At 40.0% G+C, this 14,660-nt stretch overlaps 2 protein-coding genes across 9 annotated transcripts; both read right to left on the minus strand.

Moving 5' to 3' along the window:
- Positions 1–192: 192 nt before the first annotated feature.
- Positions 193–9,299, minus strand: LOC139573911 (prenylated Rab acceptor protein 1-like). 8 transcript variants are annotated; one of them, XM_071397887.1, is made up of 7 exons: positions 9,190–9,299; positions 8,515–8,609; positions 7,998–8,021; positions 7,631–7,843; positions 7,300–7,397; positions 2,802–2,903; positions 193–1,349 (listed from the first exon to the last, which is right to left on the minus strand). In XM_071397887.1, exons 2-7 carry the CDS (start codon positions 8,586–8,588, stop codon positions 1,258–1,260), a joined length of 603 nt encoding a protein of 200 aa, XP_071253988.1. In that variant the 5' UTR covers positions 8,589–8,609; positions 9,190–9,299; the 3' UTR covers positions 193–1,257. The 8 variants fall into 8 exon arrangements, with proteins under 8 accessions (XP_071253988.1, XP_071253985.1, XP_071253984.1 ...); XM_071397884.1 differs by having other exon boundaries at positions 7,631–7,876; XM_071397883.1 differs by having other exon boundaries at positions 8,515–8,673; positions 9,190–9,291.
- Positions 9,300–9,526: 227 nt separating this feature from the next.
- Positions 9,527–13,047, minus strand: LOC139573913 (zinc finger protein 391-like). Its single transcript, XM_071397889.1, has 2 exons — positions 12,744–13,047; positions 9,527–12,382 (listed from the first exon to the last, which is right to left on the minus strand). The coding sequence occupies exons 1-2, from the start codon at positions 12,934–12,936 to the stop codon at positions 11,223–11,225; spliced, it is 1,353 nt and encodes a 450-aa protein (XP_071253990.1). The 5' UTR covers positions 12,937–13,047; the 3' UTR covers positions 9,527–11,222.
- Positions 13,048–14,660: the final 1,613 nt, after the last annotated feature.

Here is a 14,660-nt window from a genome sequence, read left to right on the forward strand (position 1 = left end):
CCTACAAAGTATTGCAATTTTGGCACATATACTGTATATACAGAATATACACACAACCTTTAATACCCTTTAATGTAATGTTTTAAATCACCACAAATAAATATGTGCAAAAGGGACCCAAATATTTTAGAATTCATGCTTGGACTTGAGTCCTCACACAAACACACTCACAATAGGACGCAACACAATATCTTACAGGTAGGATAGTTTAATGCACTTCCCAATTGACATTAAAAATACAAAAAAATAGCATAAAGATAGCGTGACATGTATGAAATATATTTAAAAAAAATAATATTGACTTTTAAAATGTCAAAGTCATAAAGAAGAGCTAATAAAATATGAAAAGTTACCCAACAACACTGCACCACATGCCTGCATACACCTAAAAGTATGATTTAAACATAATGCTTAAATCACCATTAGGTATCTGGAATATCCACTAAGCATTGCTTTAAAGTAAATGCAATATGTCCAAAAGAACCATTACTTCTAGTTGGATAAATACATTGTAAAGCTGCAAATGGCACTTCTTCCCCAGTCAGAGAAGCGTTGGCGATTTGATACCACTTGCCTCATGCGGTTTTTCATGTGCTCACTGCGGACTTACTCAACATCAGCTATATAGGATAAAAAAACAATCTGAATTATTACTGTGGCGATGTTAAAGCTCTTTGTAACATGTCAGGTCTTGAGTTGACCGAGTGACATTTTGTATTATTAGATATCCACAAGGTAACATTAAACAGAAGGTACAGAGGCATTAAACAAAGGGCTGACACTGATACTCCACAGGAAGAAAGGTGTATTAAACACAAATGAGAAGTATCAGTCACATTTGGAAAAGACATACAGTATGAAGTATGTGCTGAGGTATATGAACATCTCAGTCACTCTATGTGTATGACAGTCAATCCATATATTTGTCTAAATTTAGTATTATTATGGTTTTAAAGAGTTGTAGAGGGTCAGTAACAGCAAATCACTTCAGAGGCAAGAGAAGGTGCATTCTGTGTTATATTATGAAAGGTCAAAGGTGAGTGTTGAGGGTTCACACAGAGAAAGATAGAGGCCTCTAGTGGCCAAAAGGCTGCTTTAGCATGGGCAGCACCATTGAGGCCTTCCAACATGCTTCTGCCATTTTAAAGTAGTCACCCATGTGGGGATTCCCTATGGGTTGTAGCCTCAATGGCGCTGCCAATGCTGTCACAGATGCTAGAATGGCACAGATATAAAGATTCCACTATCGCTATGCCTTCACACAGGCTCCATGAAGAGCTCCTCCATTTCCGATCCTCCCTCCAGCTCTCGGAAGGCAGCGTGAGAGCCAATCACAAACATCGTCGCACCTGAGTGAGATGAGAGACAGTCAATCAAATGGAAGAGATAGGAGAGGCTGGGGGAAAAGGAGAGTAAAAGCCTAGGTCATACATTTAGGGCTCCATTTTGAGAAACCAAACACAACGGTTAATCTTAGCACTATATCGCTATCATTTGACAATTTTCATGGCGGGGATTAAAGGACGCAAATCCTATTGGTGTCGTAAAAAGTAATATCCATGCCTCAATTGTCTCAAGGCTCAAAAATCCTTCTTTAACCTATCTACGCTGATTGAAGTGGATTTAACGAATGAGGTATCATAGCCTTCACCTGGATTCCCCTGATCAGTCCAAGTCATGGAGAGAGCAGCTGTTCCTAATGTTTTGTATACTCAGTGTATACGCACAACTTTGGATATCACCCCCATCTCAAAGTCGAATGGTTTTGACCGTTTGGAAGTTATTAAGTGAGCTTCTTTTCTCCGCCGTGTGCCTCGCAAAAGTGATTCCTCGTGATGAAATGATCAACTTTACCCTATATAATGTTTTTTTTTAAATGACCATATACACTGACCGTTTAAAACACAACTACCGAAACTATTGCTGATGGTGAACGTGAACAATCAAAGTCAAATCTGTTGTAAGCTCCGTTCAGCAGGTAAAGACAGATGAGAGTTGCGTCTCCGGTAGCTTACTTTTATTCCGGCAAAACACCATTTTCAACAGCGCAAAGATAACAATCTAGCAACTTACAGAGGTTGTCACTCAACTGATATAAAGCCTAATATCGTGCAAGCCATTTTAGCATTTGAATACTGAAGATGCCCGCAGATGAGCAAGATCAGGGACAGGCCGCCTACCTCCCGTTGGTCAGCAAACAAAGCTGGGCACGGTGCGCAGTTTGACTAGGCTACTGATAATTATTGGGCTTGTTGGCATGCAAAATTACTTGTAAATCAATGACTGTCAACCACAGGAGGTTAGTGGCACCTTAATTGGGGAGGACGGATTCATGGTGACGACTGGAGCGGAATGGTATCAAATACATCAAACACGTGGTGTCCATGTGTTTGATGCCATTCCATTTGCTCCGTTGCAGCCATTATTATGAGCCGTCCTCCCCTCAGCAGCCTCCACTGCTGTCAAAACAGTTACATGCTTAGTCCGACAATGAAGGAGAGGATGTGTCCTTTGTCACAAAATATGAGGTACCTTCAATAGGTAAAAAGTTTGTAATATGAGCAAAACATGTGAGTGACTCTGCAATTCGTAAAGTGGATTGATTTTGTTACTGGTGTAAGCTACATTTGGATCGGTTTGGGCTTCCATGCAAATCCGTGAATGTTACATCCCTAATAATTTGTCTCCTTCAAAGAAAGATTCATTTGAAATACATTCCATACTGCATATCTAGAACTAAGGTCTACAGTTATTCCAGGTTTGATGTGTACAGTAAAGAGTGAGATGGGGTTGTAACTTACCCAGGACCCAAAACACTGCAGCTCCTGCACCAGCCAACCAGAACACAGGGAAAGAGACCGCCCCAGCCAGACTCAATTGGTGAGGTCCGGTCACCTCTTTTCCTGTGGGCAAAATAAAATCACTAGTCACCCTACACCCAAATGATGGATTGATTTCAGTGCCAACAGAAATGATATTTAAATTCCATAAATGTTGAATTTGTATTAGGATACTGAATTTGAATTTGAGATTTTTCAAGTTGTAATTTGTTTATTTTAAACTGAATTGAATAAACATTGCATTCGGTTTTAAAATTATGTTTCAATTTAATTGAATATTGAAATTCAATATTTAAATATTAAGTTTCAATATGGTAGATATTGCATTCATTGTCTGTATATCTCTGTGGTAAACAGAAGCCATTGTGGCATGTTGAATTTATTTCCTTCCTATGAATTTGGCACTAGCGTTTGAACCGTTTTGGCTATAAGCTATTATGATCCTATTCCTGAAAGCTTCGACTCTGGAACATGGACCTATGGGGGAAAAAAGTTAAACAGCAGGTTGAAACTGAGTGTAAAAGATGGTCGTTGTGGATGTTTCAAAGACAAACACAACAAAATGGACAGTGCTTTCTAAAGTGATAATTAATTCAAAGCACCCATATGCATATTAGAGCTTATGCATAGGCTTATGAGCCCAAACCCGTAAAAAAAGAAATAATTTTTTTAAATTACAATTATGATTGTGCCTTATACAATACATAGCCTACCGCATATTACACATGGCTGAAAAACATAAAACAAAACTGATTTAAGATGCCTTTGGTACATAATTGGTCTAGCCTTTGAGTGTGGACTGTAATAGTATGCATACTGGATGGACTGGTTACCTTATGCTACGCTCCAATTTTTTTATCCGTGAGTCTGGGAGAGAACGTATAGCCCTAGGCGATGATGTTGGTTCATTGACTGTGCAGGGCGGCATACAGGTAGACTGCAATTATAGTGAATTTGTATTGGATTTTGAATAGCCTAGTAATAGGAATGTATTTAATATTTTCATAAAACATTACCTTTAGCTACATAATATCTCACCACCATGCGTTTCCGTCTCCTCCTCTCTCTCATTTATTTATTGAGCGTTTAGAGGAGCTGTCAATAGTTTAGTGAAATATAGGTTTCATTGCGAAAACATGTTATTACCGATGTTCCCAAACAGATTCCACTTGGTTTCCCAAATTAAGCACTGGGTAGCTGCAGTAACAAGGTTGGAGAGCCCATGACACAGAGTTCGGGAGGAACATCATCTGTCGCGCAAGGAGAGCATGCTTCTCAAAACAGTGGTTGACGCGTAAATGGTGTTCTTATATATATTTCTCAGCAGTTCCTATTAAGCACAGCTCCGCTATAAAACCGAAGAAGCCTACCAGGCATCATTGAAAAACGGACCGTCTGAAAAGCGCGTAGCCTCCATTCGCTATTCGAGTGCATACATATTACATGTTTTTTTGCCCCTACCCATTTGATAAATGTGCCATTCTAAATCTAAATGTTAAATATTAGTAAAGACAAGATTAAATCGAGAATAGACTGATGGGTGAAAATATGATCACTTGATGAGTGAACAGCTGTGCAGCCTGAGGCAAGGAACAGAGCACAAGCCTTCTTTGCGACTTTCTCGAAACATCAATAGCCTGTAGTCGCATCATGCAGCCCATATGCGTTTTGATTTCTAAGACATTCCAAGGTTTGTATCGGTCACAACTAAAGTTGCCAAATAACTCTAAGCATAGCGTGTATAGGACCTTTTTCAAAGGTTCACGCACTCGTTTCGGAATGGGAAAAATAGCCTGTCTATTTTATTCAGCTAAGTTCAACTATATTCTTCTTTCTATGGCATGGAGCATGGCCAGATGACATACAGTAGACCAACTCATATTCTGTTCAGAAGAAGAAACCTGTTATATTGTTTCTTAAGACCTGACTGAAATAAATCATGGATTTATTGTGAGGGTGTATATTAAAATAGATTTATTTGACTTTAAAATGTAGATGTTCCAAAGGCGCACCTCAGCGGCTTGTATGCATGGAGGCCTGGAGATGCTCAACATGTTTCTGTCCATTAAGGGTCAGTTACATTGAGACCGGCAGTCTTTTGCATGACAACAGGCTGACAATACATTTAATTACATTTTTACTGAAAATAGATTATCATATATTTTAGCTAATAGTGGCACTCTAACATGCGCAAATTGAATGTTATGATGGACATGACTTTGTATAACCAAAACATACACAGCTCAACAAACTAAATGTGCCGGTCCTGTGTGACTCAAATGAACGAAACGAGTCGAGAGTTGCATTGTCTGGCACACAGGAGACCTGGGTTAGAACCCCATCAGTCAAACAAGCACGTCTTCAGGTCTCAGACAAGGTTGCGCATCACATGCATGGATCACCAAACCACCTCTGTTGCACTCTCATTAAATAGGCTGCACAGATCTATATGCTTCTGTTTGCCACTGAACGTGTTGTTGTTGCGCAGTAGGCCTGATTTTGAACCCAGTTACAATGCATTCAGAAAGTATTCAGACCCTTTGACTTTTTACACATTTTGTTACGTTATAGCCTTATTCTGAAATATTGTTTTATGTTCCTGATCAATCTACACACAATACCCCAAAATGACAAAGCAAAAACTGTTTTCATAAAAAATAAAAACTGAAATAAGAATTCAGACCCTTTACTCAGTACTCTGTTGAAGCACCTTTGGCAGTGATTACAGTCTCGAGTCTTCTTGCTACAAGCTTGGAGTTTCTCCCATTCTCATCTGCAGATACATTCTCTCCAGAGATGTTCGATCGGGTTCAAGTCCGGGCCCTGGCCGGGTCACTCAAGGACATTCAGAGACTTGTCCCGAAGCCTTTCCGGCATTTTCTTGGCTGTGTGCTTAGGGTCGTTGAACTCTGGAGCTCTGTCATAGTGACCATCGGGTTCTTGGTCACCTCCCTGGTCAAGGCCCTTCTCCCCCGATAGCTCAGTTTGGCTGGGCTGCCAGCTCTAGGAAGAGTCTTGGTGGCTCCAAACTTCTTCCATTTAAGAATGTGAGAGGCCACTGTGTTCTTGGGGACCTTCAATGCTGCAGAAGTTTTGTGGTACCCTTCCCCAGATCTGTGCCTTCGACCTCATGGCTTGTTTTTCTCCTCTGACATGCATTGTCAACTGTGGGACCTTATAGAGACCGGTGTGTGCCTTTCCAAATCATGTCCAATCAATTGAATTCACCACAGGTGGACTCCAATCAATTTTAAAAACATCAAGGATTATAAATGGAAACAGGATGCACCTGAGCTCAATTTAGTCTCATAGCAAAGTGTCTGAATACTTATGTAAATAAAGTCTCTGGCTTATTTTGAATAAATTAGCAAAAATTTCTAAAAACCTGTTTTCGCTTTGTCATTTTGGGGTATTGTGTGTAGATTGGGGGGGGGGGGGAATTCTACCATTTTAGAATAAGGCTGTAATGTAACAAAATGTGGAAAAGGTCGAGGGGTCTGAATACTTTCCAAATGCACTGTATATTGGTGCTGTGATCTCTCAGTATGAGGTCAAAGTGGGGTTCAATGTAAACTGGGTGGTTCGATGAACTAGGCTCTTTTGATGAGTAACCTTGCTGGAGACTTGAAGACATGATAGCTTCCTATGGGCTTTTAGCTAACAGTCGTGTTACATGCAGGAGGCCTGGTTCGAACCCAGTCAGTCACAACAGCAAGATTAAATAGGGAGTGGAAAAGCTTTCCTTGGAAGGGCTTTAACCAGGCTATTCAACTATATTCTTATGGGGGTCAAATTTTTGTGACATTCCCTTCTAACGTGTCCTGCACACGGCATCATAGAGGGAAACAGAAGGCACGTCCATGTTTCAGAGAGCCTAACCTTTCAGGAATGGGGTCATAATAGGTTACAGCTAAAACGGTTCATATGCTAGAACCAAATTCATAGGAAGAAAATCAATTCAACATGCCACATTGGCTTCAGAAACCGCCAGAAGCTTCCGTTACCACAGAGAGCATTTGATTCTTTCCTCTACCTTTCCTGGCTGGCAAAGTACCAGGATGTTGGTCTCTGGTTTTGAATCTGAATTTAGACAACTGAATTTGAAAACTGAATCTGAATGCATCTAAGAAGTTGAATATATGAAACTTTGATCAACTTGATAGTTTGTAAACTAGATACATAGACAATGATGCAATATCTGCCACATTGAAATTGAATATATAAATATTGAATTTGAAGGTTCAATTAAATAAAACAATGCAATATTCATTCAATTCTGTGTCAAATCATGAAATACAAGAATTCAATTATTACATTTGTGCATTACATATTCAAAAATATTACATTCAAACTCAATATCCTAATACAAATGCAAAATTATGGAATTCAAATACAATCTCTGTTGGCACTGAAATTGCTCCATATCAATCATCTCACAGATCATGACTGCTTTACTCACCAAAGACGACCAGTTTGGACTCCAGGGACTTGAGGTGGATGATGTAGAAGGCACCAACAAACACTGCCAAAGCAATCAACAGCATGGGAGAGCTGATACTGAGGTAACAAGGGGGAGATTGGAAAAGGGAAAGAGTTATTCTTTGATAATCACAGATTCTCAATAAACTCAATCCTGCATAGATCTCGGCCTATTCGAACCACTCAGATTTTGAATTTGAAAATAAAATAGGCTGCTGGCAGCAGTCTGTCTAGATGCAATATGTAATTACTGTGTTTTTATATTCACTGAATACCACAGTGTCCTTAAACTCCTGTCCCGCAGCTCTTACATGCAGTAGAGGATAAGGCCGAGGAAGATGAAGATGTAGTTGCTGTTGTAGGTGTCAAAGTTGCGCACCACCCTCTGGCACAGTTCACCAAAGTTGCGGGGCTTGGTGAACTTCCTATGATCCACGAAGCCAGCCCAGGGACGGATTGACGCGCGGCGACGATCAAACCACTCCTTGGCCACAGTGGCCGAGAGGCCTTTGGGCAGCCACAGCCTGTGAGGCAAGGCAGAAAGCCAGGGTGGTAAACTAAACAGGAGGTATAGGGAGATGGAATAATTTTATAGCATCAATTCAAGAGGCTGATGGTGGATAGAATGAACAACAACACATCATAGCCAGGAATAATACAAGGAAAGGACAAACTGACCCATCTAGTTCCTTTAGTGGTAGGCTAGATTAAGAAAAATATGAGACAAATTCAGATCACAATTGTCCTACAGACACAATAATAGCCACAGAAGAATGACTACACATGAGGACAGTAAATAAAATGTATTTGGACCGGAACCCGTCACCAACCATGATCCCAGAGAGATGCATTGTGCTACAACTCATCAAATTGATTCAGGTGTGTTAGTGCTGGGCTGGAACAAAAGCCTGCACACCCTGTAGCTCTCCAGGACGAGGTTTACAGACCGCTGGCACCAGAGCAGGGCTCTCCAAACCTGTTCCTGGAGAGCCGTCCTGTAGGTTCACTCCAACCCTAATCTAGCTCACCTGATTCTAATATTTAGCTGGTTGACAAGCTGAATCAGGTTAGTTACAACTGGGGTTTGAGCAAAAACATGCAGGGGGGTAGCTCTCCAGGAACAGGATTGGCAAGCCATGTACTAGACAGATTAACTAACAGATAGAGACAGAGCTGGAAAAACAACAGCACACACTTTCCCATGACACCTCCGGATCCAGCAGCGTCGGCTGGCTCAGCACTGAAGAGATCCCCTGCCTTGGAGTCCATGTCTACAAGGCAGTTCTCACCCTTTGGGACACCAGATTTCATTAGAGTAACTGATGCCGATGTGGGAAAGATGTAGGCTAAAATACTAGATGGCAGTGACAGAAAATAGACATAAAAGGGTTAATGGCACTGTTTCACAAGTGATAACAAATCCTCTCACACAATGCAAAACTATGCTTTCAATTGTTGTAACCAATGAATAATGCACAGTGAAAAACCAAGAGACTGTAGGGAGAGTCTGGGGTTATGGAAAGGAAAATGTTTGTCATCATTGATGGGCTTGCCCACAGACAGTTCAATTGCCACATCGTTTAGCTAGCTAACGTTAGTTAGAATATAAATAACCGAATCACAGAAACTAGCTAACACACACGTTTTTTACTGTCATTACTCGAAACCTTGAATATCTCCCTTTTTTACATTTTTTTTAATACTAAATAACGATTCCTGTCGAAGAAGCCTTTAACAACAGCCACATCACCATTCCTTCATGTCAATTATTGCTACGTTTAGCCACTATTCTATCATTGCATATGAAAACGAATAGCTTTTGCTACATATAAAATAGTTACATAAATCATATTTTTGAAGGCATACTCACAGTAGTTGAAAATGTTTACTGCTGTGCTCAGAAATACAAAAAAACACAAAAATGTACTTCTGCGGTGCTGTTGCTCAGCGGATGTGCCGTGGGACGAAATTGAACGCTGGGTCTAACTTCCGGTAAAAAAAAAAAGTTAATGAATTTCAAATTAAAAGTCAAAAATAGGATAGAATACTTTTAAATGTAAACTTGATCAAGACCATGTCTTTTTATTCATTTATTACTGGAAAAATATTATCCAATTAACTGGAGTAGCTATTTATGAATTAAGAGTTATCAATGAACATTATGTAACAGGAATGTCCAGGTGAACAAAAAGGAGAGCAGTCGTTGATGAAGTCAAATCAAAATCAATCCGGTTTAATACAGCACTACAGGAAACACCTACAGAACAGAAGCATATAAAATGTCTAACGGTCCTTATATATTAATGACACAGCACTGAATGTTCTGTAAACACCAGCCAGAGGCTTGTAGGAAGTCACATCAGCTGTTACATAATCACACAGTGTCAAATATACATTATCAGTGTGTCCTCAAATCCAGTCTTGCGTCAAACTTTAACCATAACATTCAACACTGGCAGACATTTGATACTGGCAGTTAACCAGGTAAAACATAGTATAATCAATATAGTTTGTTACAATAGATCATTTTGTACTAACAGGCGCAAAGCGACTTAATTAAATATAGATAGGTTACCCAAGGAAATGCATCTGTCTGTGTCTCCCCACACAATTATGTTTATTACGTATCAACAGTAAATCAAATACAGGGAAAGAATTTCCCAAATAATTTCCCATTACTGCATATCTGATATTTATTCTGTGCCACTTTCTGGATGTCTGGAAAATGTATGATGTAAAAATGATCATACATTTTGATGTTTTATTATATTTAAGTTTCTGGTTGAAATAAGAAGCACACATTTCAGATGGTAGCCCATGCACATTTAATAGTTCACCTGGAACATAGCATACTAATTATTTATACCTGTCAATAGATATACAATGAAATAGACAAGCATTTATTTTCTTTGCGAGCAAATTGACATCAAACTCAAGAGGTATGACAATAGTTTTGGTATGAAAGGCATGAAGTAACAAATACTTTGAAAAGTAAGACAACATCATTAAAAAGGCATTTTTCTTTCAAGACAAAAAATGCAACAAAAAAAATTCAAGATACAGGACAGCAGCTCAAATGTGTGTCCCGTGTCATACTAATGAGCAGGGACTCCTACTGCTCCGCAATCTGATGTGCAATGTTTATGTGGACTTCTAACAATGTTCTGTAAGTTCAAGCTAGTTCAGTCATATCTTGTTGATCCAAGAGCCAGGTTCTTGTGGGTATGTACTAGACCCCATCTCCTCTTACTGGTGGAAGTGAGAATATGCCTCTCAATCCACTGTCTGATGCCCTTTCCCCGAAGGCCCTGCCATGTTTTCTCCCTGTTGTGAATGTGCCTTCCTAGTGAGTCTACTTGAAGCACTTGCAGCAGGGATTGCATGTAGGCCTACAATTTTTCCTCCATTTCACTTGTTTGAAGCTTAGTTAATACACTTGTGATAAAGCATTTTCTTTTGGACACTTGTATAGTCTCTCACAACTGTGTGTGAAACCTCATAAGCACCGTCAGATGAGCCAGATCACCGTTCTCTCCAGTGTAAACAAACTGTTGAAATGTGGTTGTGCACGCTGAATTCTGATATTTTATACATTTTGTGCATTCTCATTATGCCTTGCCAAATTTCCACTGTGCAAAGGCTTTGCCACAGTCACGAAAGAGATGTATTTGGTCCCGTGTGGCTCAGTTGGTAGAGCATGGCACTTGCAACGCCAGGGTTGTGGGTTCATTCCCCATGGGGGGACCAGGATGAATATGTATGAACTTTCCAATTTGTAAGTCGCTCTGGATAAGAGCGTCTGCTAAATGACTTAAATGTATTTCTCTCCTGTTTGGATTCTCAAGTTGGGTGGGTGTCAGTGCTGAGATATTTCTCACAAACACAGCAATTAACCTATAAGATTTATTTCCTGTGTGTCTTCATGTGCATTTTAAGATTTCCATTCTGAGCAAATCCTTTGCCACAATAATCACAACAATATGGTTTCTCCCCTGTATGAATCCTCCTGTGCGCACTCAGATTCGCAGTATTGCTGAAACATTTTCTACAAACATGGCAGCTGTATGATTTCTCCCCTGTGTGAACTCTCATGTGTCCTGTATAATTTGATCTGGTGCTGAAACTTTTGCCACAAACAGAACAGAGATATGGCTTCTCCCCAGTATGTCTTCTCCTGTGCAAAACCAGATGTCCACTTTGAGTGAATCCTTGGCCACATTCCTGGCAGCAATATGGTTTCTCACCGGTGTGAGTCCTTTTGTGTCCGATCAAATTGGCGGCATCGCTGAAACACCTGTCACAATCATCGCAGCGGTATGGTTTCTCTCCTGTGTGAACCCTCATGTGCTTTTTCAGCCTAAGCTTCGTGGTGAACGTTTTACCACAAACATGACAAAACTCAGGCTCAGCTACGACGTGAGTTTGGAGGTGATCTTTCATACTCTCTTTAGAATCTAGGTGCTTTCCACACACACCACAGGGATGTTCTTTATCCTCTATATGTGCATGACTTTGCACATGATTAAAAAAGGGACGCTTGTACCGAAAAGACCTCCCACAAACCTTACAAGAACATGGAGTACATTTCATGCCATTTGCACTGATATAAGATTGTTTTCTTTTTAGTTTTCTTGTGCTCTTTGGTTTGTGTGACTTTAAAACAGACTGCGCTCCTTTGCTTTCCATCCCATTGACTAGTTCACTATTTTTACTCTGAGCTGAAGAACAGGTTGGTTCTGATATTCTGTAGTCCTCTCCATCAGATTCTGTTTTTATCTGTCCAGTTACAATGTTTGGTTGAGAGTCTCTCTCCCTATTTTCCTCACTTTGGATTTGCAAGGACTGAGTTGGGTCCTGATCATAATCACTTACACAGAAAGGATCAAATATGAACTCTCTGGTGTCAGACTCCAGCCACTGAAGTTGCTTTTTGAGTTCCTCCTGCTCCTTTTTTATCCGTATGGGCTCGCTGTCCTCCTGTCCAAGACTAGGGCTCCAATCCTGCTCACAGGGCTGCTGCTCAGGGTGAACCTCCTCTTCCAATACAGTGAGCTGCTGGAGGTCTGGAGGGGGAGATGTCTGCTAATGTTACAATACAACTGACGTCAAAATTGATAAAAGGTCAAAAATACAGTTCTGGTCAATTTAACAGCTGCATAATGGAGTAACATACTCGACGCTTTTGGATATACAAATCCATCAAATATTGACTGAATTATAGTACATCAATAAAAAAAACTAAAACGGGCAAAAAACAAGGGAAATAATAGCTGGAACGGGAGGAATCCTGAGGGCGAGCATGCGCGTTGCTTCTTCAAGAATGTCTAGACACAATGTTACTTTTGTGGACACTGACTCTCAAAATGAAACAACTAACGTTGTCAATGTGTATGACATGTAGGTTCAATAATAAATGGCACAAACCTGCTCTTTGTAACTTTATCTCAGGTTTAATAACGATGTCAAGAATATTCTGTAGACGGTCGTTCTCCTCTTTCGAACGGGAAACCTCTTCCTGGTACTCCGCTATCGTTTTTTCAACTGCCCCAAATATCTCCTCAGCAGCCACAGTTAACCGCTGGTTGAGAAACACTCTCAACATCTGTATTTTAGACATTTTTACAGAATGCTAGTGCTAGCTGGCTAACAATCAGTGACAACGCTCTTCTTTGACAACAACTCCGTTCATCAATGATAGATATTTATCTGCTGTGCCAAAAGCATGCGTAGTGCGTAGTGCACCACGGCTTAACGCATTCTGCAATGTCGCTACCTACAGGAGTGGAGTGGACGCCGGGTGGGACCAAGTCACTATTGTTCGAGTCACAAGCAAGTCTCAAAATGGTCCGAATCTCAATATTTGTTAATACCACACAAACTACCGAAATTACAGGCTAAGAATGGACAGAGAGATAGGCCATTGTGTTCATCTTATCACATTTCTCCAATGCCAATTCAGTGTGTCTTGTTTGCAAATAATTAAATGTGAGACATCATTATGAATCTGAGCATGATGCATTAAAAAGTTAGGCCTACCTCTCCACCCTTAGAACGAGTAGGCCTACCAACGCAGAAAAATGTCAGCTACTGCTGGCTAGTCTGGCTACTCTTCTTCTATGGATTAACCCAATGTAAACATCTATTGTACAGAAAGTGAATAGCTTAATCAATTCATAGTGACATAATTAGATTATTTACCAAGCAGTCTCCTAGTCTATAGGTTTTATCTCAGCCTCAATGTCAAAGAAACTAAACAATGATATCGCATGTGCGTCGGAGTCATGTCTTTCCAGGGTATTTTACAGGTTGTTTCTAGCGTCACTTTAAATAATCGGATCTGTTTTATTTTCTTCAAAATCTTAAACTAACAATGGGTAAAACTGGTCTATCGCCTGACTCTGCCAACCTCCCCGTGTGCCTCCCCCCCAAAACACTGTAAAACTTTTCCCTGTAAATGTACAGCATTATACTGACACCACAGTTGCCAGTTTAATACTGTAATTTTGCTTTACAGCAGTGATGCTGTAATATAGTTTACAGTATGATTTTCCTTAATGTAAAACATATTACAGCCTCATTGCTGTACATTTACAGCAAGTTTCCCTCAACAATCACTCTTCCAGATAGATGACACAGACACAGGAACCTTAGTATAAAACTATTTAGTAATAAAATGCAATTGTAGATAGAGATTCACATACAGAATACCTCAGTAGTCTATAGTAAAGATCTCTGTAGCGAAACATGAGACACTCTTTATACTTAGTTGGTGTGGACAACCTACCGTCAATCATACCTTAACATTGTTGCATTTGATTAGATACAAAGTATCTAAGATGAGAAAAACATGTCTAGACTGTGGTTTCTCACTCTACTATCTCGGCCTTGAGGCTGCGTGACTATCAGCAGGTGCAGGGAGTTCTCAGCCTGAGAACTAAAGCAGTACATCTCCATTACCCAGTACTTTTCCATCATTGCACATTGAAAGCATACAAAGGTTATCACATATATACAGTAATCATGGCATTGGTGTAGCCCCACACCCGACCCCCAGGGTAACCCCCAACACCTCGATCGACACCATCCATTTTGAGGAACCCAATAGAGTATTTCCTGAAATACAAAAAAGTAAGTGTTAGTGTATACTTACTAGACATCTCTAGATAGGTACCACAATACTATATATTTCTGTTCCACCTTAAATCAAATAAATGTATTACCAAGCATGATCAGCCTTGATGTGTCTGGCAAAGGAATTTGCGCCTTAAGTTCCAGTGACCTAAAATCACAAAACATACAGTTGAAGTCAGAAGTTTAAATACACCTTAGCCAAATACATTT

This window comes from Salvelinus alpinus, chromosome 4 (assembly GCF_045679555.1).
Source record: "Salvelinus alpinus chromosome 4, SLU_Salpinus.1, whole genome shotgun sequence".
NCBI lineage: Eukaryota > Metazoa > Chordata > Actinopteri > Salmoniformes > Salmonidae > Salvelinus > Salvelinus alpinus.